Source organism: Poecilia reticulata, linkage group LG15, assembly GCF_000633615.1.
Source record: "Poecilia reticulata strain Guanapo linkage group LG15, Guppy_female_1.0+MT, whole genome shotgun sequence".
Lineage (NCBI taxonomy): Eukaryota > Metazoa > Chordata > Actinopteri > Cyprinodontiformes > Poeciliidae > Poecilia > Poecilia reticulata.
In genome coordinates this window covers 22518795-22542886 of record NC_024345.1, presented here as the reverse complement: position 1 = coordinate 22542886, position 24092 = coordinate 22518795, and the positions used below count along the sequence as shown (strand labels likewise).

The window sequence follows — 24092 nt, the reverse complement described above, 5'->3', positions numbered from 1 at the left end:
CCATCCATCCAACCAACCATCCAACTGACCATCCATCCATCCATCCATCCATCCAACCGACCATCCATCCATCCTACTAACCATCCATCCATCAAACCAACCATCCAACCATCCATCAACTAACCATCCATCCAACTAACCATCCAACCAACCTTCCATCCATCCAACCATCCGTTCATCTAACCATCCAACCATCCATCCAACTAACCATCCATCCAACTAACCATCCAACCATCCATCCTACTAACCATCCATCCAACTAACCATCCATCCAACTAACCATCCAACCATCCATCCTACTAACCATCCATCCAACTAACCATCCATCCATCCTACTAACCACCCATCCATCCATCCATCCATCCATCCATCCATCCATCCATCCATCCATCCATCCGTCCATCCATCCAACTAACCATCTATCCATCCATCCTACTAACAATCCAACCAACCATCAAACCAACCAACCATCCATCCAACCAAACATCCATCCATCCATCCATCCATCCATCCATCCATCCATCCATCCATCCATCCATCCATCCATCTAACTAACCATCCATCCATCTAACCATCCAACTAACCATCAAATCAACCATCCATCCATCCATCCATCCATCCATCCATCCATCCATCCATCCAACCAATCATCCAACTAACCATCCAACCAACTATCCAACTAACCATCCAACCATCAATCCATCCAACTAACATCCAACCAACCATCCAACTAACCATCCATCCATCCAWCCAACCGTCCATCCATCCATCCATCCATCCATCCATCCATCCATCCATCCATCCATCCATCCATCCATCATATTCTTTCAGATTTTCTGTTTAAATCTTTTCTTCTTTGGAAACATAAACTCTAAATCAATAATCAATCATATTAAATTGATATCTCCATTAATTGCTAAATTTGGCCATAAAATATTTAAATCCAAATCTTTGGACCGTCCAGATGAAACATGGATCAGAATGAAACATTCATTGAAATGCCCAGGACGGCCACTGGAGGGCGCTGTTACCATGCAGACGCAGACCGCTGCTCCTGATTTCTCCTCTCCACTTATTATAATCTCAATATTAGTTTTATAATTATTTCAGGCTTACTAAACCGCTCTAAAGCAAACTACTACAAATCACATAAAGCAGATTTAATCAACAGAAAACGCACGAGTAAATCAAAAGACGACGACAGCGGCCCACAAATAAAACCCGGGGCCAACCTGTTCATCACTGGGAGTCAGTGGTGAGGGGGGGTTCTGGCTGCAGGCCACTGGGACCAAACCCCCCCAGCACCAGCACCAGCACCGGCCTGACGCTCTGCAACACAATTTGTTTATATCATTCAACATTCAATTTGTTTCCAGGACTGAAGCCAACAGAAGGAGAACCGTTTATATCAGGACTAATTATCTGGATGGACGGAGTGAGACGTTCTGCGGAGCCACGGCAGCGACTTTCCAAACCTCTGAACCGACGGTGTGTCTAACAGGTCAAGAGGTCACTGGGAAGCTCAGAGTGACCTTCATCCACTGGGATGAAGAGGTCACTCTGTTTTTATCAGTAATTCAGATGAAAACGTAGAAAACTCGTGTTTTCATTAAGTGTAAAATTATGTATTTCCTGTTAATCTTCATGATTATGTCAATAAAAAAGTTCAGTTTCTTACAGTTGTGTTCAATTTTGAAACTTCATCAATTAATAGAGTGTGATATTTTAAAATTTATATAAAAAACTTTTTAAGAGAGAAAAAGCAAATACAACTTAAAATAAACAGAATTTGGGTTCAAACAGCGACGATGGAAAATTTAAGGTGTCAGTTTAGGCAACAATCTTCACTAAATTTCTTTCTGCATTTAAAATATTTTTTTAATTATTATGCTTAAGCAACTAGCAGTGAAGTTTTGTTTATTTTTTTTGTGTTTTTTTAAATATGGCTGTAATAGTTTTCATTCATGATATATTTTAGATGTTAAATGAACTATTTGTATCTATTATAATGGGATTAAATAAAAAATGAAAAGAAATAAACATTTCTAAACCACATAATTGAGTTGCTCTTCACATATTGGTATATTCAACCATACAGGTAGAAAGTTGAGTGGAAGGAAGAGCCACCAATCCTTCAATTTATCATGATTAATCAATTACTGAATTAATCATTAACCCGAGTTTACAGACCAAAAATAATAAACAGATTAGTAAACAGAATGTTTTTAGCTGCATATTCATCTTATACTGAATAAAATTTTTATTTTTTATTAAAAAGGAATTTCATTATTTTCTTTCTTACTTTTAATTTGTTATAAAACAGGCTTAAGTGGTTAAATGAAAAATAAGCAGGATGTGCATATATTTTTATCCGATTAATCGTCAAACATTATCAATTGAATAATCAATAAAATAATCGTTGTTCAGAGTAATAAGTTGCTTTAGACAATGGGAGGAATACTGAGTGGAAATAAAGTCTAGTAATACATTTTAGAGTTATTTTAAATTAGTTTTAACTTTATTCTAATGTATTTTAACACAGCTGTGATATAAATGCAGATTTTTCTGGAGCGTCCCGGGTTAGGACCTGTTTGTTTGTGTCGCACCAAAGAGTTTAAACATTAACGACATAAAAAAGACGTTTTACAGCCTTCAATCGGCTATAAAAGTGATGCTCAGGCTCCGCATGAGGCTTCGTTTCAGGAAAACCCAGATTAAGTGATTCTGCAAACAGAGTCCGTGTTTGAACAGGACGACTCTTGTAGCAATCTGTGTTTACAACAGATATCATGCACGGCTGCGTGGGCCGACACTGGGCTTACATAAGACTGGAAAACATTTAATTATTTTGTATTTTAAAGACGCCGTTTGGTTATTTTCATTTTTTGCACAACAGAATGTACTGAGGATAAAAACACAGCTGGGTATTGAAGGACAGATTTCCACGGCAGAGTTTTAGAAAGTTTTTAAAAAGCGAAACGAAAAAGAAACTCCTCTGTCTGCTTTGTGTTCGTTTGGGTTAGTGACATCACAAGAGGCAAAAAACTGGGATCGTCTTCAGGACCTTTTCTGTTTTTCTTCCTGTTTGATCTTTTTGACTTCTGTTTTTTTTATTCAGGGATCAGCCAATCAGAGCCAAGGAAAATAATGTTGCTCCTGGATTGGCTACATTGCTAGCATCAGCCAATAGCGTGTCAGACAGCATTGCGTCTACGTATTTTAACTTCCCAAAGTCCATTTTATTGGAGATATTCTGCATGAAAAAATCTGTGAATAAGCAAATTTATTACCCAAATAGTTTGGAGTTACTACTCTCAGAAGTAGGAATACCAAACTGAGAAGATAAACCCTGCCCCCAAAGCAATTATGAAAAGTTCTGCCAAAGTGGGCGGAGCTAAGATGAGCTAAGGGGGCGTGGTCAATCGTTGGCACCATGAGCCAACAATGTGGAGGGAGTCAAAGGAAGCACTTTGTGGCAACTTTTTAAAGCAACTAGCGACAAATGTAGCAAGTTTTTTCTGCTGTTGAAGATTTTTATGGTGAAAAACATGAAGCGCCCGTCAAAGAAGAGAAACGCCATCAATCAGCGCTCACTGCGCTCGCTAGCCCACTCACCAATGTGCAGGAGAATTGTATACCAACAAAATGGCCGCTGTCGGGATGGGACAGAAAAGGAAAACATGTCAGACGATGTGAACAAGCTGCTTCTGATCTCTGTTCACCAGTGAAAGAGTTCGAACATAAACGGCTATAATCAACGTTTAAACGGATTTGTAAAGGAAGAACGAGGTTCTGGTGACTGGCAGAGTCAGTACCTAGTACTTAGCTAGCAGATAAAAGCTACATTAGCTAGGCTAATTTAGCTAGTATGACAGTAAATATTCCTGATATTTAACTTAGTTTTACACAGAGGAGGGTAAATTACTCAAAAATTATGATTGAGTAATAGTTATAAAGTTAGATAGGAACGCGGCGAGAGCTAACTCTAATCAATAACTCAATTAATCACATGATTAATTCAAACAAACTCAATAATTTCCATTGGTGGATTTATCGTTTTTCTCAAAAACTGGATGATAAAACTCTTCAGTCTGCTGCTTTGGTCTCAGTTTTATTTACTGAGCCTTCATAATTCATCTTATTTATCATTTTGTTTGTTTGTTTTGGATATTTAAAATGCCTTCCAGTGTTAAATATTCATTAGAATTTAAAGTTCATTGATCTTTGAGAATGAGTTCTGGCATTAATGTTATGCTGTTGCCATTAAATTACTGGAAAATGGTCCTAAAACCAGAATATTTTTGTTTATCACGATAACTTCTGGAATAATTTATCGCCCAGCAGATCTACTGTCATAGCAATCCCATACACTGCAAAAACACAAAATCTCACCAAGTGTTTTGGTCTAGTTTTAAGTCCAAATGACTCGGTACTGTTGAAATAAGACAAAGTAACTTATGAGTAACTTTTCACCAGTAAATATAAATTTGTTTCAAGTAAATAATTCCTTAACATTCATCAAAAAGTACCAGTTTTATAGATTATTTGACTTGTAGCATGAGGAAAATGTCTTGCTGTAAGTGAAGTATCTGCTAATGGAAACAGTTTTCAATCAATATTAAGGATTATTGACTCAAAACAAGCTCCTGTTTCTTGTAATTTAGTTTTGTCTTATTTCAAGTGAACTAAGACATTTAGACTAGAAACTGGACCAAAAATACTTTGTGTTTTTGCAGTGCTCACAGACTGGGGCAGCACCAATCTGATGGCTGAATAACAAAAGTAATGAACAAATATATTTGATGTTGGTCTATTATGTTTATTTATTCAATAGTTTAGCAGTGGGCTGCATAGTGGAGCAGTTGGTAGAGCTGTTGCCTTGCAGCAAGAAGGTTCTGGGTTCAATTCCCGGTCTTTCTGCATGGAGTCTCCATGTTCTCCCTGTGCATGGTGGGTTTTCTCCAGGTACTCCGGTTTCCTCCCACAGTCCAAAAACATGACTGTCAGGTTAATTGGCCTCTCCAAATTGCCCCTAGGTGTGAGTGTGTGTGTGCATGGTTGTGTGTCTCTGTGTTGCCCTGCGACAGACTGGCCACCTGTCCAGGTGACCCCGCCTCTCGCCCGGTACACTAGGTGGAGAGGAACCAGCACCTCCTGACCCCACTGAGGGACAAGGGTGCAAGAAAATGGATGGATGGATAGTTTAGCAGCAACAACAGTTTGATTTTGTGTTTTTGCAGTGTAGCAACTGCCTACCAAGATGGCTGTCAGTTACAAAGTTCTGAGCAGTGTGTAATCTTCAGGTGCTGAATTATGTTTACGGTGGGCTTTTTGGGGAGATTTAGTTTAAAATGTGCCTGCAGCTTTAACAGAGTGAGAACAAAAAGGACAGCGGCTGATCGCACAGTCAGCCTGGACGCGGCTGATAGGGTGGGACGCCCTTCCCATCGCCCCAGACAAAGACAGGAACTCAATTACCGCAACGCGGTGCTCCGGCGGACAGATTTACCAGCTATGAGCTCATGGCGTATCCCGCCACCACCTCTGATTATAAAAATCACAACTGGAGAAGCAAAGCATGGAGAATCCTCAGAAAAATTACACACCAGAGCCATCAGTGCAATCAACAAGAAGCAGAATATCAGGCTACAGAAGCGATCAATAACTGCAGTAATCATCAGGGAAGCTGATTGTTTTCCACTGATGAGACGGACGCTGGAGGCTGCATATATCCAATCATCTCTGCTGCACAGTTTGGTTAATCAGTATCCATGTTTCCAAATAATCCATCATCTATTGCAGAGCCTCTGAGCCCGGCCGCATTAAGGCGCAGTTATGGGATGAAGATAAAAACAAAACAAATATTACAGTCACTCCGAAGTCCTGATCGCTCTGAAGACGGAGCAGTAATGGCAGCGGCTCTGCAATTAACTAAAAAGCTGCACATCCAACCGGAGTTTCACTTATGAAAGACGGTATTGATCTGAATGCACACAGTATTCCTGAAGTCATAAAACCACAAGAGCAAAGCCGTAAAAATATGAAAATAAAGTCATAATACTAGAAGAATAAAGTCATAAAATTATCTGAGAATAAAGTCATAATATTAGAAGAATGAAGACATAATAATATGAAAATAAAGACAAAACATGTGAAAATAGTTAAAACATTTTGAGTATTAAACGTAAAGTCAAAATATTCTGAGAGTTAAGAGAATAAAATCATAAAAATATGAAAATAAAGTCATAATATTAAGAGAATACAGTTATAATATAATGATAATGACATTATAAAACAGAATACAGAGATAATGTCAAAGTGGTTATATTTTGACTTTATTCTCATATTTTGACTTTTTCTCATAATATTTCAACTTTATTCTCATAATATTTTGACTTTATTCTCATATTTTGACTTTATTCTCATAATATTCTGACTTTATTCTCATATTCTGACTTTATTCTCATATTTTGACTTTATTCTCATATTTTGACTTTATTCTCATAATATTTTGACTTTATTCTCATATTCTGACTTTATTCTCATAATATTCTGACTTTATTCTCATATTCTGACTTTATTCTCATAATATTTTGACTTTATTCTCATAATATTTTGACTTTATTCTCATAATATTCTGACTTTATTCTTGTACTATCATGACTTCTTTCCCATCTTCTGATCTGTTTATCGTTGTTTTCTCTGGACGCATCACAGTGAGGAGGGAAGCCATTTCCTGTTAACGATGACACGCGCATCAAACTTTTCATCAGAGTAATGAGACATTTGATGCGGCTTCGGAGGAGGCAGTCGGGCTCCAGGTAGCGGATTACTCAGTTTGCCATGATGCATACCATAACATAATAATCAATTACTCCGTAATGTAATCCTATTAGCCCTGGGAGGATACAAGAGCCGAGATCCAATGATTCATGTTCATCAGTCATCAGGAAATCTAATAGAGATTCTCCCGCAGGGTTTGGCTGCAGTAAGTACAAACTGGGTTCAGGGATTCCTCAGGGACACTGCGGCTTTAAAAGCCGGACACGTGGTTCCAGCCTGGGCGGCCATTAGCGGGCTTTGACAGGGACACGGAGAAACAGACGCAACTTGTGGTGGACAGGAAGCTGAAGCTTGGAAACTAAGAGACATTCAGTCACATTTACTACAAACCCAGGCGAGAAATTTAACTAGAATTTACTCAAAACTGTTAATTTTCTGGTCATTTTTTGACTTTTTTATCATTCCTGTTTAATCTTTGGGTGTTTAGCTTTTAGTTTCCATTTTGATTATTTCTTTGTTGATTAGTTGGTTTTACAACTGAGTATTGGAGCCATACTAAGAAAAAACACTAAATAAAACATTAAATCAGGAGAATAAAGTTGTAATATTATCAGTTTATTTTCATCATCCATTAAGTAATATGCTGATAATGCAGTTACTGTTAATTATTTGGTAAAATCACTAAAAATGATAAAATAACATGCAAGTCTCATTTCCTTCTAAAAAAAAGTACAGAAACAGAAACGTGTAATAAATGCAAACGTGACGTTTTGCTCAGACGGAAATTAAAATACAGGAATTAATTTCCCTCGACTGGCAGGAGGCGCCAAGTGTAAATGTTTTCTTAAATGAAAGAATCAAGAAATACAAGCAGAACCAAATATAATTCTCAGATTGTGTGGACTAAACTTTAATTTAGCTAGACAATCAAAAAATGCAAATTATCCTGCAGAAGAGGCTTAAAAACATGCACAACTGGACGTCATCTGCACAGACGTGAAAGGAAATGACAGGAAAAGATTAAATATGGAAAGATAATTAAAAGATGCAAAAGAAACATTAAGGGACCCACAGCTGAACCTTGTGGAACGCCAGATTTTACAGAAATGTAGAGTCATATGCAAGTAAACACAACAAAAAGGCCCATGAGGATCTGGACTTTAAACGAACCTGTAGCTCCGCCCACAAACTCAATTTGAACAATTCCACTGAAACCTTGTTGCTTACTTTGGCAACTAAAAAGCTACAAATTTAGCAACTTTTTCTACGTCACACATAAATCACACATGCAAACTTAGAAACGCCATTATGAACGCCTGCCTTTCTAACTCCTGCCTCACCACTGGGGGGCGTGTCTGAGTCAGGTGGTTTTTACCTGAGTAGATGCTAACCAAGCTGCACCTTTGTAATTCAACTGCAGTTGCCACCATTCAACCCAGAGAGGGCAGCACTGAGACGGTTTTACATGACAGAAGGACAGACAGAACAATCAATGACAATTTAAGACAATTTATCTGCATAAAACAGTGAAAGTTACTTTTTAAAGCTGCAGTACGTAGCGTTTATAAGGAATATGTTTTATTCCATATTTGTTCACCATGTTTGTTAGGAGACAGATAATCTGTGAAAAGATCCATCTTTTCCTCACCTCCTACTTGAGCTAATATTGCCGTCTGAAGAAAAGCAGCGCTCCCGACCAAAAGCAACCAATCAGAGTCAACAGGAAGTCTTAACGCTGTCAATCATCCTCATGTATGTGCTGTTTTATCTGCTCTGTGTGACGGCAGATAAAGCCGTTTATCTGCCATCATCTGTGGCTATGCTAACTAGCTTTGGCATTCACAACAGGCTTCGCTAGCTACAACATAGCAAAGAGGGTGATTAACAGCGCTAAGACCCGCCTCCTGGCTCTGATTGGTTGTTTCTAGTTAGCACTAGGATACATTTTCACAGATTATCTGCCTCATACTGTCACAACATAGTGACAGTTTCAACAAACATGTGAAACATATTTGTCTGAAGTTGCTGCAGCTTCAAGTCGGTTGAGAAGCTGTGGCGTTTTCCCAAACGGGTCGTTTCACAGAAACTCACCACAGTAGTAAAACCGTTCTGCCACAGAGAGTGGGCAACAGTTTCTCTGCAGCGATTCAATCAGGTTGGTTTGGAGAGTTTTCATTACAATTTGATAAATAAAAATCACCATTTTAAACCAATAACAACGCAACTATAATTAGCACACGACTGGGTTTGCCTATGAGGGCCCTGTTGGACCAACTGTACCAGTGCAGCTTGAGGAAAACACATGTAAACATGTTGACTGGGTGTTTTACTGGTTTAATATGAAAATAAAAGAGGAATATGATAAACGGTGATTTCAGAGGGAGAGATGCGCCGTTTCATTTTGTGAGAAAGTTTTTCCCTGCGATCTTTCCTTCACCTCTTTGTGTCTGCAGATCCGCGCAGACACAAAGAGCCGCGCTCGTCCTTCGCTCCGTTCCTGGCGAGCGCCGGGTCAAACGCAGCGCGACTGGAAAACAACTTGTCAAAACCCATGAAGCCGAGGGTGGCGGCTAAATGCCCCCGGGGCGACACTTCGATCCCTGTCTCCTTGTCCTTTCACCGAAGGAAATTAGATTCCAGCCATGCATGAGAGGAAGTCTGACCCTGAGCTGACTAGAGCTGGATGTCAAACTCATTTTGATTTTGGGGCAAAATAGAGATTATGAATGTCCTTAAAGGGCCAGTGGCAGCAAAACGTGTCGGTAAAACCCATGAACAAACCTCTAAAATATGAATAAATGGCCGCTCTGACCTCCATGGGCTTCATCAAGTTGAATAATACTGAATATAATTTCACACTGATGTAATTTGGTACTATATATATATATATATATATATATATATATATATGAAAACTATGGAAAAAACTGAATTTTGGCTTTAATGAGATCAAAAGACAGAATTCAGATTGTTTATCCAATAATTCTGACTTTTGATCTTAAAGATTAAAGTCTGAATAATCCTGATAAATTCTGAGAAAAAAGTCAAAATTCTAAAAGAAAAGTTCCGATTTTTTTCCTCTTCGACTGAAAACTGTTCCCAACGTTTATTTTAAAGGCTACATTTAAGTTTCTGTCTGGGCCACATAAAGCTTTACGGCGGCCTGGATTTGGCCCGGGGGCCTCGAGTTTGAACCGTGTGGACAGAAGAGTTTCAGCCACACTGCAGGACTCTGGTTGATTGGTTACAAATTATCTCAAAATGTATGAAATATAACAATCTGTGTTCTGAAGTTGTGCCAGTTCACAATGGGGTTCCGCAGGGATGTGCATTAGATCCTCTTCTATTCATAAATGAAGTCAATCAATTGGGACGCAATGTGTCTGATGCTAATTTGCATTTTTATTGGATCCACAGGCTATTGAACCATTATAAAAACATCTGACAGAAAAAAGTTTTTTTTTCTTAAATGCAAAATGTGTATATATACATTTATAGAACAGCTTTGACTTAATTACTGTTCTGAGTGTCTCTTTCTTTCAGCAAATGGCCTTTTTTCAGTCTCTGTACTCCAGTAAATGATTAATTGAATATTAAATTAGATAAAAATTACTTCAAAAATCAATTAATCATCATTAATTAATCACGATTAATCGTTTCAGCCCTATTCAGTGGACTTTGACCTCCATCATGGTTTGCACTTTGTTTTTCAATTTATTTCAATAATTGATTCATCACCATTAATCATTTCAGAACTAATACAGAGCTACATCTGAGCCAAAAATGTGTTTGTTATTCCTTCATTTACTTCTTTTTAAAATGTAAATAAAGTTCAGGCAGAACAGCTGAACATATTTAAAATCAATAAAAACATGTGGAAATGTAACTTTTTTACAGTTTAATGTTAAAGTCTAAATTCTTTCATGCTCTAATTATACTAAGAAGACAAAGTGGCAGCAGGCGGGACATTGATTCTCCGTCCACATGAACCACAAGAGCACCAGCTTCACTGAATTACATAATACAATAAGGAGCTAAATCAAATAGCAGCAAGTATCAAATGAGATTTATTGTTCTGGTCCTTCTCAGAAGCAAAAAGATGCTGATGTAAATGATTTCTCCAAATTGGGGAGGAAGAGGAGCAGCTGAGGAGGCTGTGGGGGGGAGGGGCAGGTCTCTGGTTTCAGAGGTCAGAGAGCGACGCCGGGTCAACGCTGCAGCAGCAAGGTCACAGGGAAGATAAACGGATCGATGCGCTGCTTCGAGATGTTAACGGGATCGGTTAATTTGGATGCACATAGAGCAGCTGAAGAGAGAAAGCTGCTCTAATTTATTCTTAAAACAAGGAATCCTTAAAATAAACACATCATTTAATGCAGAAGCATTGAAAAATGTAGGCAAATGTTTAAATTAGAGCTGCAGCTACAGATTATTTCAGTAGTCAGTTATTCTGACAATCGTTTAATCAGATAAAAATTGGCACATTCAAGAATAGAGATATCAAAAGCTGTAGATTTTAGCTTCTCAGGTATCAATAACATGGTTTCACTGTGTTTATTAATGCATATAAAGGTTTAACTGACGTTTTTAACTATTAAATTTGGCTGTTATAAGTGTTTTTAAAAACAGTCTCAAGTATTAGTGAATACTGGGGGTCATAGGTGGTTCTAGACAGGGATTTTCCTCCATATTCTGGCCTCTATGCTGAAGCAGTGATACTAAATCAGTTTGTTTTGGTGAAATAGGAAACTGGTTGCAATACAGCAACTGCACTTAAACTGTGAGTTAATTGAGAACATATTGAAATTGTGGCATCAATAGTTCTGAATAGGAATGATTAAAGGCTTGACTAGTCGATCAATGGTTTGTCAAAATAAAATTAGCTCCATCAGATTAACTAATAAAGGCCGCTTAGACCTTCTTTTAGAGTTGTAGTTTGGCCTCCATCCAGCAGGGGGCGCCGCTCGTCATTCTGAAGGGGAGAAATAAACTAAGATGGCGGAGCCAAACCAGAAAGGAAAGAGGAATGGACCAAACGGAGTCCGGTTTGGGATGAAAAATGCACTTTATACGGTTCTGTTTAGAATTATAAACTTCCAACAAGCTACTTAAGTATAAACTTAATAGCGCTGATTCAACTGAACTGAATGACGGAGCAGCTTCAACGTCTGAGACAAAAACTACGGATGCGCTACGAAGGCGAGGCTGTAGTAGCAAATGGCGCTTTGGCAAGTCCAGAGGCCCGCAATACATAAACATTTATCCCTTCATGTTATGGAAAGATTTACATACAAGAGAAAACGTATTTTTAGGGAAATAGTCGCTTAATTAATCGTTTACATTGACGATGTTTCAATAACGTCCTTTCCTAGTTTTGATAACTTATTTCTTAGTGTATTTAATTTTTTAAAAAATGAACCGAACTGTAATGTTTTTACTCTAATAAAATATTCAAACGGCAAACAAGAAGCATCCAGTTCTTCTGCAGCACAAACTCACATTTAACGCCTCTGGCCACTGATTTCCAATTTCCTTTGTTTATTACCTCACCAGGAAACACCCAAATAATCACTAACCTGAAGATCTGATTGTCTAAATGTACAAATAATAAACTAAGATGAAAGTCAAAGAGAAAAACACGCTGTAAATTAATCCGTGGTGTCATGTGGAGGGTGCTTCACGTCCAGGGCTGTGTGTGTGTAACTCGCATAACAGGCTGTATTTTTTATGTTTTATGCTTAAAGAAGACAAACAGGCGGTGTTTACCCAGAGACGGGAGCAGCTGCTGCACACCTGCCCGCCCGGGCCTTTGTTGCAACAGGCAGCCAGGTGATGAGCGCCGCTCTTTGGCCGGGGTCGACATGTCAGCGCCCATTTAATTACAGCCGGCGGCCGTGACCAGCAAAACACTCAGACCAGACCGACGGTCCGCACTGTGGGGGCCGATAACTGCTGCGTCAACAGGGCCGGTCCAAGCCTTTTTGGGGCCCTAAGCAGATTTTTATTTTAGCCCCCTCCCCCTCTTTTAGCATCAACGTCAGATGCTGCTCTATATTTATCACTAGCATCATTTTGTAATTAGTTACATCATATCAGTATCAGTGAAATTATGGCTGTTGAGTTTAACCTTACAGGAGCAACAAACTAAAAAAATATTTCGACTTTACAAAAAGATAAGATCCTACCAAGTAATTTTGGTCCAGTTTCTAGTGAAAATATTTTAGTACACTTGAAATAAGACAAATTAAGTTACAAGTAACTTTTCAGCGAGATTTAGGAGCTTGGTTTAAGTAGATAATTCCCTAATATTGATGAAATAATTCTATTTCCACTGGCAGATTATTTCACTTATAATAAGACGTTTTTCCCACTTTATAAATTAAATAATTAGCCAATGGAACAAGAAGTTTTTCATCAATATTCATGGATTATTCCTGTATTTTGCTGAAAAGTTACTTATGAGTTAGTTTTGTTTTATTTCAAGTGTGATAAGATATTTTCACTAGAAACTAGACCAAAAATACTTGATAAGATTTTGTGTTTTTGCAGTGTATTTAAATGTGTCATATAATTTTAGCTTTTTAAAAGTAACATCAGCAGATAAACAAAATTTAGTTGACAAGTTTGATATATTTCCCCAAAAGAGGCAGCAGAAATCAATAACAATAAACATTTGTGTAAAAAAAAAAATCTGGAAGTTTTTTCACAATAGTTTGTATTACCTAATGTTATTTTAAGGGTATATCTATATTTCAATCATGGTGGCTTGGTGCTCTTGGAGCCCCCTGGTGGTGTGGGGGTCCTAAGCAGCCATTTATGCCTTGGGCCGGCCCTGCCCTGGGGGATTTGCTGACATGAAATAGACTTGTTTACAACCGTTACGGCGTTGTTTATGACCACTTACAGCTTCTAATAGGGTTTATCCTTGATTAAAGCAGGGATAGAAACCTCCGGAGTTGCTTTTAGTCACATTTTAAAACCAGGAGTTGCACATATTGGCCTGTTTTTACTTGATTTTCACGTTCTGCATGCTAGCAGAGAAAAGCAGGTTTATATTTAGCCTGCATGAGGAGACAGTGTTGGTACAGTTGGGCTCCAGGATTGTGAATGGGATTATGATGTTTATTTGACTCCTCAGCCATGCCACACATAACAACCAGCGCACAATGCCAGATTTCTGCGCTGCGCTTCATGTTCAGGTTGCTTTGTGGAAAAAAGAAAAGTGCATTCGGACTTCTCAGATGTACTTTTTTCCTGTCTGCCTCTTTAATTGTGGAAAGTCTGGGATGAAATAACTGGTCACAAACTGGTCCTTGATCAGATTTGACTCAAGATCAGCTAAAAAAAACCCGGAAAATTTAATTATTCTTCAAGATTTTCCATAAAATGCATCATGTTTGGTGTATAAATGACTACAAATGCATCAACCAAGTGCATTTAGAAAAAAGAAGACTAGAGAAATATGCTTTGATGCATAAACTGGGATAATCTATTTAATAATTAACTTCCTGTTTAATTAGATCCCTGCAAATTCAAGCTTTTTTAATTACATATGTTATTTAGTTTATGTTTATTTTACAATATATTACATAATGATTCAATACAAACAACATCTCACTGTTGTATGTGATGTTTTACAATAAAATAGCATAAAATGTTGTGGGATAAAATGGAGAAAAAAAGTTTTTGTACATTTTAATGCTTTTTGTAATAATTTAATTGTAACTGTGAAAACGGTGAAGATTATTACCACAAAAACAGGGACAAAGGTTCAGCTGAGTTTTCTCAATGTCCTCCAGATAAAAGTGATTAATCAAAATTGGCAGGTTTGACTTTGAAGATGATCAGATTGATATTGGCCAGGAAAAACCTGATCAGTTCGTCTTTAACATCTATTATTCGGTTGAATAATATATTTATTCAGCCTGCATAATTAATCATAAAGTCTCATGATATTTAATAGTTTTTGTTCATTTTCAAGCACCTTCAGCTACATTTCATATAAATATTATAATCACCTTTTTCCCTCGTCATCCTGCAGCTTTAACATTAAACTGAGATTAAACTCCGTCTTACCTCCGAACAGCAGCAGCAGCAGCTGCAGCGCAGCGACGTTTCCCGGAGAGAAACCACAACTTGGCTCCATATTCACGAACCATAGGTGAAAGTTTCCCGATGAAGACACGAATTCCAAAACTTTGCTTCAACCGGGAAGAAGAAGAAGAAAAAAATCAAGTCAGAGCGGAGGTCGTCGCGATAAAACGGCCGGAGTGCGTCCTCCGCTCCGGGGGGAAGCTGGGTGAAGTCCTCGGTGTCCCGCAGACTGGCTGCTGCTGCCTGGATGGGGAGGAAGAGGAGGATGAGGAAGAGGAGGAGGAGGTTGACTGCTTCACTGCCCCGCTGCTTCCGCTGCAGGTAGCGCAGCATCCACAGGAAATTTAAGAGCAATAATTAACCGGCAGGTTCGTTATCTCATTAACGCTCCGCAGGGAGGAAATGATTTATAATCATCTCTAGATGTGCTTCAGGTTGGTTGTCGAGTGGTTTCCTCTCCGGTTTTTGTTTGTTTGCTCTTTTATTTCGTGTAACATTTGCGGATCTGTGCACTGGACAGGGGCGAAGCTAGACTGAAACTGAGACTGGGGCACAAGCTCGAAACAGACCCCAATTTTATTTACTTATTTATTTGCAACAGTGGTGAGACTTGATTTAAATTTTTAATCTGGTTAATTGCAGGTTGTATAATTAATTACTTGAAATCAATTGCTTTTTAATAAAAAATAGATAAAATAGGCAACATGTTAACTCAAAAACATGTTTTGCTACTAAATAATGTAATAAATAGACAAATAGCTCAACATCAAACATGTTTATAGTTAGGATTTAGCTGGAATAGCTTAGCACACTTACAATAACACTAAACTAACTTGTAAACAACTTTTAAGCAAGACAGGAACTTGTTTTGATTACAGGGTGAGTAATAAATTATTTAAATTAATCATTTTATTTGATAATCATATTTGCAAAATTTTTTAACTCATAAAACATTTCTGCTGCTAAATTATTGAATAAATAGACGTATTAACTCTATCAGTTATTCATCCATCAGATCTGGGCTGTGTGCACTGCAAAAACTTGTGTTTTTGGTGTGGGATTTAGTGAAAATATAATAGCACACCTACAATAACACAAAACTAACAAGTAACTTTTCAGGAATATATGGGAGCTTCTTTATGTCAATAATGTTGATAAAAAAAGTTCTAGCTAGAAGGGACATAAACTACAAGTGGAGCAAAACATTTTAACTTAAATGAGGAAAATGTCATATTTCACATATAACAACTATGTTTCCACCAATATTAATAATTATTTACTTAAAATAAGCTCCTATATGTTGCTGAAAAGTTATTGTAAGTTAGTTTCGTCTTACTTTAAGTGTATTAAGATGTTCTCCAGAGAAACTAGCCCAAAAATGCTTGGTAATATGTAGTTGTTTTGCAGTGCGTCCCTGCAGCAGCCCTGTGGGACCCCGGTTTGGCCCTCACAGATGCGTCCAGGCTGCAGGCGGTGTTTACGGCGTGGTGGATCCCTGTGGCTGTGCGGCTGGATGCTGCAGCCTGGGGCAGCGATGAACCGAGTCCCTCACAGGCCAGTGGCCTTCCTCTTCAACTGTCAAACACAGCGAGGCTGCAGAGGAGATGGCAGGACGGAAAACACTAAAAACATTCACTCTGTCGGCTCTTAAGGCTGAAAGCAGGATCCTCTGAATGTAACGACATCATGAATCAATGTATTTTCATGTTTTCTTCACTTCCAGCCATCTGGACCTGATATGAGAGAACTTTATTCTCACACTTTTCCAGCTTATAACCTTTTTTTTTATTTTTGTCAAATTATAACCATTATTTTAGGGTTGTGCCTAAAGCTGATGTGTTGAGCAAAATGTGAATTTTGCACATTTTTGTACTTAATCTTGGATCTGAACTGCTTGTGAAAACAATCCAAGCGCTAAAAGAAAAAGACACCCGCTGTGTTTTTGGGATGAAGTTAATGTTTTTTATCCATTTGAAAAACCTTTGAAATGTAACGTCACGACTCAGCAGGGATCGCCCGTTACCTAGCAACCTCAGCAGAATTCCGCCAGTCACCTAGCAACCAGAGCTGAGTTCCAGCACATTTGGTCAGCTGGTTTTACCTCTCTATGCGCTTTATAATGGCTGCTGGAAAAGACGAGTGTTTTGTTGTTAACTTACCATCCAGAAACCACTTGCTGGGTTTTTGCTGGTTGTATCGGAGGCTCCACTTCTATTATGATGAATTCCAAATAATTCCAACTCTGACTGTCGTCTTCTTCAGAACGTCTTGGGAAAACAGTGTCTTCAGTCAGAGGCTGCTTCAGATTCACTGTAACACACACCACTACAGGAGAGCCTGTCCTGCCAACTGCTATCACCAGCTACAATAACTCTTTGAAGAATTTAAATTAATTTGAGTTACATTTAACTGAACTGTATAATTGTAGTTGGGTGTATGTGTGTGCAGGTATGTGAACGTATGTATGGACACAGGGTATGCGTTATGTAAATGTAATTCTTTATTGAGTGCGCTACCCTCCCCCATGTAATACTATAATTACCGGTAATAATTACTGCTAAGCTAAGCTAATTTTGCTAGTTAGCAAAGACGGACAGGTAGCCTACGAGTTTCTGTTCTTCCAGTCACCAGAACCTCGTTATTCACACGGGGAGTTCGTCCATCCTTCATGAATCTGTTGAAGCGTTGATAGTATGCGTATGTGGATTTCAGGCTCCTCCATCTTGTTGCTCTTCTTTCACTCTTATCTCTCTCATATGGGTCAATCCCAACAGCAGCCATTTTGTTGATAAATATATCTGTTGCACGTTGGTCAAGAGTGTCAGTATACTTTCTTTTTGCTGGTCTTGAAGCCATTGTTTACCTATGCTTTGATTAAATGGTGCGGATCACTTCCGGTTCAGATTTGCGGGAATTAAAATATAATAAAACTTTAATTCCATATCGTCCACTCCCATTACAGATTTGTTTAATTTCCATTTGGTATCAAAAAAGTATTATTTAGCTTCACTTGGACGTGTGGATCTAAATCTAATCCTATCTTATGATCATTTCCTTCTGTACCGAGGGAGAGTTTGGGCATCTTAATGTGACATTAGCAGCAGCAGGAGCTCATTGAAGATGAGATAAAGTTTCCATATCCGATAGATCGCAGCCATGTTGAGACGCAGGCGCCCTGCGGATCAATAGCAGCGTATTGGTGCAAACATGGCACGAGTGACCACATCGTGTCTGTTTTATTGATGTTTCTTTGTGTTTAAGTTCAGCAGAAACTCAAACCTGAAATCAGAAAATAACATCCGTCACAGCTGTGAATTCTCCTCATGATGCTGCTGATGTTTTACATCACCTTGAATTCATGTTTCTATTCAATGCTAAGCTTTATTATCACATGCAAATGTGCCAATAAACTATTGATTTTCATTTCTTAAGAATCAGCGTTTTGTTTCCATTACTGGCACAGTCGCTTGGAAAAGCTATTACGGACTTGGGTCTTGTTCAAGAAAGCAGGACACACCTATTGGGACCCAAAGAGCAACTTCTGCTTGGAAGACAAACCGCCTGGGCAGGTTGGATAAGAGCTGCTGCCTCTGTGATGCTACACAGCCAAAAATGCACTGCAGTAATTTGAGTTATTTAGCCTGTCAACAGAGAGAAAGGGTTAGTTTTTCAGAGCAATATTTCTATTGCATCATTAATTCATTTATAAATGTCAGTTTCAAACTACAAATTTCATTAGCAAAATAAAAATGCAGTTCACAAACTATACAGCTGATTTTACAAACTAAATATTTAGTTAGCAAGCTAAATACACACTTAGTTTATAAACTAAATATTAAACTTGGAGCTAAATATTTAGTTAGCAAGCTACACACGTTAGCTACACACTTGCTGTTAGAGGTTAGAGAAAAATACCAATCACTTACGTTAGTTTATAAACTAAATATTTAACTGAGATATTTAGTTTAAAACTAATATTTTGTATTAGCCTGCTAATTAAATATTTAGTTTAAAGCTAAATGTGTAAGTTGTAAGCTAAATATTTGGCTAGAAAGCTAAATATATTTAGCTTACAAATTAAACAGTTTACAAATTAGCAAGCTAAATAGCGTACAAACTAAATCAATATCTCATTTGCTAACTAAATAGTTTAAATCTAAATATTTACTTTGCTAACTAAATAGTTAGCTTGTAGCTAGTTAGTTTGAAGTTAAATATATAGATTCAAATTAAGTATTTAAGTAGAAAGCTAAATATTTCAGTTGAAGCAATATTTAGTCAGCAAGATAGAAACCATTTAGTTTGCAAACTATATATCAAACTAAATACTTTGTAAGCTAAATATATTGATTACTAGCAACATGGTATGCTAAAAATTATCTTGCTAAATTTTTTGTTTGAAGCTAAATATTTAGCTTGCTAACTATAGTTCGAAGCTTAATGTTTAGCTTTGAGGCTAAATATTTAGCTGTCTAATTAAATATTTCGTTTGAAACTGTGATAAGTATGCTTTAAAACTCGTATGTCAGGGAAAAAAAACAAAATTTCTGCTGTGCAGCTTTACAAACGACCCCCCACAGCCGGAACGCGTTATTGTAGTTTGTTGCTTCCGGGATTAGCAGTTTGATTCTGCTTTCAATTAATTACCAAGGCGGACATGAACACCTGACCTCACGCTGAGAGACACGCCTCAAATAAATCACTTCAGCGTCCATTCACCCCGAGAACCGACTCAGAAAAACGAAGCCGTAATTTAATTAGCAGCTTCATGTTGTAAAATCCATGTAATTTGTCCGACATTTTAAAGCCGCGGCTTCGATGGGGCCTCGCCTTGATGAAACGAATCAGTGTAATTTCCTAAATCTGCCAACACACCGAGTGCAGAGGAGTCAGTCCCATTAGCGACACTCCTCTCTCCAGCTAGCGGCGCATCTTGACCCCTATTAAAGTACCGGCAGATGGCTCGCGCACGCACACGGCGGCACACAATAACAGGAGGCGTGTCCATGGCAACCGGCTCGTAATGGCCGGCCTGGAGTGTGGCGGAATCACTTGGCCTAATTTGTTAAGTACCACATCAGTGGATCTGATCTAATCAGTCTTGTTTTATGCGCAAACCGAGAGGAGCCGACATGTTGTTTAGAGCCCGACCGGAGGTTTAATGATGATAATAAATGAACACTTCATAACCTTCTCCACACCGCGGCACTCCGGCTTTCCAGTTTAGGGATTTCATTTTATTTTAGCCGATAAAAAGAGGAACAACGTTTATTGCAAGCAGGGTGAAAAAAAAAAACCACACAACCTGTAATTTGTAAGGAAATGACCATCTGTGGTGAAATAAACCAGGATTTCTGTGGAAAAAAAAAAGTTCACAAATTGGTGTGTAGAGTTCAGTTTGTAAAGTTACACAGAAAAATAATCAACAGCAAATATTTTAGTTTTTTTTAACCTGTCAGAGGGAAAAAAACATGTGGGTGTTCATTTTTCAAAGTCTCCATTTTAACACATTTTTCCTACATTTACAAATGTCACAATTCCAAACTAAATATTTAACTTGAACGCTAAATACTTAAGTTTATGAGCTAAATATTTAAATTGAATGCTAAATATTTTGTTTTTTGTAAAATAACTATTTAGCTGTTGAATTAAATATTTAGCTTCCAAACTCAATATTTGTCAACTAAATTGACAAATTAAATATTAGAAATGTCAGAAATCCAAACTAAATATTTAACTTGAACGCTAGATACTTAAGTTTATGAGCTAAATATTTAAATTGAATGCTAAATATTTAGTCTGGAATCTAAATATTTAGCTTTATGGCTAAATATTTAGTTTTTTGTAAAATAACTATTTAGCTGTTGAATTAAATATTTAGCTTCCAAACTAAATATTTGTCAACTAAATTGACAAATTAAATATTAGAAATGTCAGAAATCCAAACTAAATATTTAACTTGAAGCTAGATATTTAGATTATGAACTAAATGCTTAGTTCTTAAACTGTTGAAAGCTAAATATTTAGCTTTTAGACTAAATATTGAATTCACAAACTAGATATTTAATTTCTCAACCAAAAATTTTAAATCACACGCTAAATATTTAGTATGTAAACTAAATATTTAACGTGTGAATTAAATATTTAGTTTGGACTCTGACATTTATAAGTGTAGGAATGATGTGTTGAAATTATGACTTTGAAAAAAATGAACTCACGTTTATTCCAACCAGTAAAAGAAACTATTTTTTACAGTGTAACTTTACATACGGCGCCCTGCAGTGAACAATTTCAGCCATATGTTTTATAATGTTAATTTATTTACAGAGACAATATACATTTCATTAACCTTTTAAAATTAGATTCATGACACCAGTTACATTCAATAAATTAGAATATCATTGAAAAATTCAGTTCATTTGACAAACTTTATCACTCTGTGAAACATTTGTGCAATTTTATGGTTAATGGAAAAGCAGCTTCCATTAATCGCTGCAGACAAGAAAACAATGGCTACGTTTCAATTACAAATGTGCACAAAACTTTGTAATGTTTCGCTAATATCCTGTTTCCATTAAATAAGAAACAATTAAAATCACACATGAATCAGTTTGTTAAGGAAAAATCACGCCGCGCCGACATCATGAACCACTTTCTGTTAGTCGTCTTCGTCATTTCTGCCAGTAGTAACATCCTGTTTAGAGATGCAAAACTCCTGCTTTCATCACAGTTTTGTAAATACACTAAAGCTGAAATGGTCAAAAAGAAACGTTTTTATCGCAAAACATTCATTTATAAATTGTTGTGATTCCATTTTGTGCAGAGCTTTTGTCAACTCAGCCTAATTTTACAAATCTTAAACTGTTTTCTTTATGTATCCAACCAATCCATCCCAAATCTAGAAACAAGTGGGTGGAGAAAAACAAAACATTTTGACTTTGATTTAAAAAAAAAGTTTGTTAAAATTTCATCCTTTGATTTTTCCAAACTCCAAACTTTTTTGCTGTCAAAACATTCAGTAGAATTTAAATTAATCATTTAAACTCAAGACGTTTCCAGTAGAGGTCACATATTTACATCTGAATGGTGACGGCACTTCGAGGCCAAACTACAGTCGGACGCGTAGATGCTGTTGCTATGGAAACCCGGAGGCATCAAGGTGCCACTCAAAGCAACAAAAAACAGATTATTTAACACCTTTTAAGGCTTGTAGGTTCGAGTTTCTGCAGGATTTGATTGGGAACGTTATATTTTGAGGAAAAACTTCTTCCTGTAGAGGAGGAAGGCGATGAGAACCCAAAGCCCGGTTCCCCACAGGTTCTGCAGCAGCAGCTCCCAGTGGCTCTGCTGGAAACCAATCTCCCAGCTGAAGGGGAAGTAGAAGCCGAGCAGCGAGTGGCCGACGTACACAAAGATGGAGTTCATCCCTGTTTACATCCAAACAGAAGCATTTTCAGTAGTTTGCTCAGAACAAGGAGCCTCTGCTGCAGAAACCTCAGACGGCTTATGATAAAATATAAACCAGATAATTTTATTATATGATATAAATCAGATAATTAGCTCAAGTCGAATTAATCGCTGTCATTTGTTTCATCAGTTGGATGAAAAACGTTAATTTCTGAGAAACTGATTTTGGTTTTTCACAAGCTGTTACCTGAAATATACAACCATGTTGAATTTATATATTTGAGTTTCAAAGTTTTAAACTGAATCCCAGAATAATTTAAAATTCTTAAATGCTATTTCAGTTAATAAAGAGGCACGTGTGTCTATAAATGGATAAAATTTAATATTTTACATAATAATGAAAAAAGGGAAAAAATAAATTCCTAAAAAAAAATTTTAAAAAAAGGAAAAGCAAAAAAAGGAAGATTAAGAAATAATTAAAAAAATTAGACAAAGTGAAAAAGGATGGATGAAATATTTGTAAAATAGAAGAAAAAATGAAAAGGGAAAAATTATAAAAAAAGGACAAAAAATAGAAAAAAATAAAAATTGGAAGGAAAGAAAAAGAAAAAAACAAATAAAAAATACAAGAAAAGACATAAAAAAAAAGGAAAGACAAAAGTGGAGAAAAGAAAAAAAATATTTAGCAAATTTATAAAATCTTTTATTCATAAACAATTTTTTACAGATCAGACATGGAAAATATTTCAACTACTTAAATAACTGAAACCAGCATGTCATTCTCCTGACGGGTGTTTAGCATGTTGTTGCTGATTAGTGCGTAGTACCTGGGTACAGGAACGGCTGCCCTCGCCACCAGCCCTTCACATCGATGATGAAGAACATGGCTCCCAGCAGCAGGAAGGACAAACACCCCACGGCCGTGACGTAGGACAGCGACCTGCAGAGACACGAGCTGCTGGGTGTGAACCGGACCGAACGGATCATCGGATCGGCCCGAAGCGTCAGCTGGCAGGAACCTGTGGACCTGCGCCAGCCTGCCATGTTTCTGTCCGACTCTAAGTGCAAGAATGTTTGATGAAATAGCCTCTACAGTAAAACGGCTGTCCGAACGAGCCTCTCTGCAGCGAGCCGTCTTATTTATTTATCTTTTATCCCGGCTGAAGTTGGGCCAAAAAGGACTCTCAGCCAGGAGTTAATTACCTCTAGACATCCAGGCAGAGACTCAACAGCTCAATAAGCCGCCCCTGATGAACTGCCTATAAAAGCCGGGCAGGTGCAGTAATAGCAAGGGATGAGCAGCGTCCCCTGAGGAAGATCACCAGAAATTTGCTTACACATCACAGATGTAATGGCGTTCTTCTCCTGCAGCAAAACATTAAAACGATTCAGGGGCGGGGCCGGAGCGCGGCGCGTTGCAGGCGGATACATCCGCAGCAACGAACGCCGCCGTTTCTCATGACGGGAGCATTCATTGGGTTTAGGAGCCTCAACGCAAAATTCATGTTTTTCCTACATCCGTTTGGGCTTTTAGTGCTTCTAAAAAACAAGCTAAACGCTAAACAAACAAATAAACAAACAGACAAACAAAAAGAAAGAAAGAAAGAAAGAAAGAAAGAAAGAAAGAAAGAAAGAAAGAAAGAAAGAAAGAAAGAGAGAAACAAAGAAAGAAAGAAACAAACAAAGAAAGAACAAAAGAGAGAAACAAAGAATGAAAGAAACAAAGAACGAAAGAAACAAAGAGAAAGAAACAAACAAAGAAAGAAACAAAGAAAGAAACAAAGAACGAAAGAAAAAGAGAAAGAAAC

At 37.5% G+C, this 24092-nt stretch overlaps 1 protein-coding gene across 6 annotated transcripts in view; it reads right to left on the bottom strand.

The window, feature by feature from the left end:
• The window catches only part of ret (ret proto-oncogene receptor tyrosine kinase), a 44759-nt gene extending 21565 nt beyond the window's left edge, over positions 1 to 23194 (bottom strand). For 2 of the 6 annotated variants that reach the window (XM_017308990.1, XM_017308993.1), the window contains exons 1-3: positions 19753 to 20292; positions 17037 to 18518; positions 14860 to 15120 (exon numbers count right to left, since the gene is read on the bottom strand). In XM_017308990.1, coding sequence (XP_017164479.1) covers positions 14860 to 14929 — 70 coding nt within the window. In that variant the 5' untranslated portion in view covers positions 14930 to 15120; positions 17037 to 18518; positions 19753 to 20292. Of the gene's footprint in view, positions 1 to 14859; positions 15121 to 17036; positions 18519 to 19752; positions 20293 to 23111 lie in introns of those variants that run through there. The other 4 variants (XM_008430029.2, XM_017308991.1, XM_017308992.1 and 1 more) reach the window with 4 other exon arrangements.
• Positions 23195 to 24092: the final 898 nt, after the last annotated feature.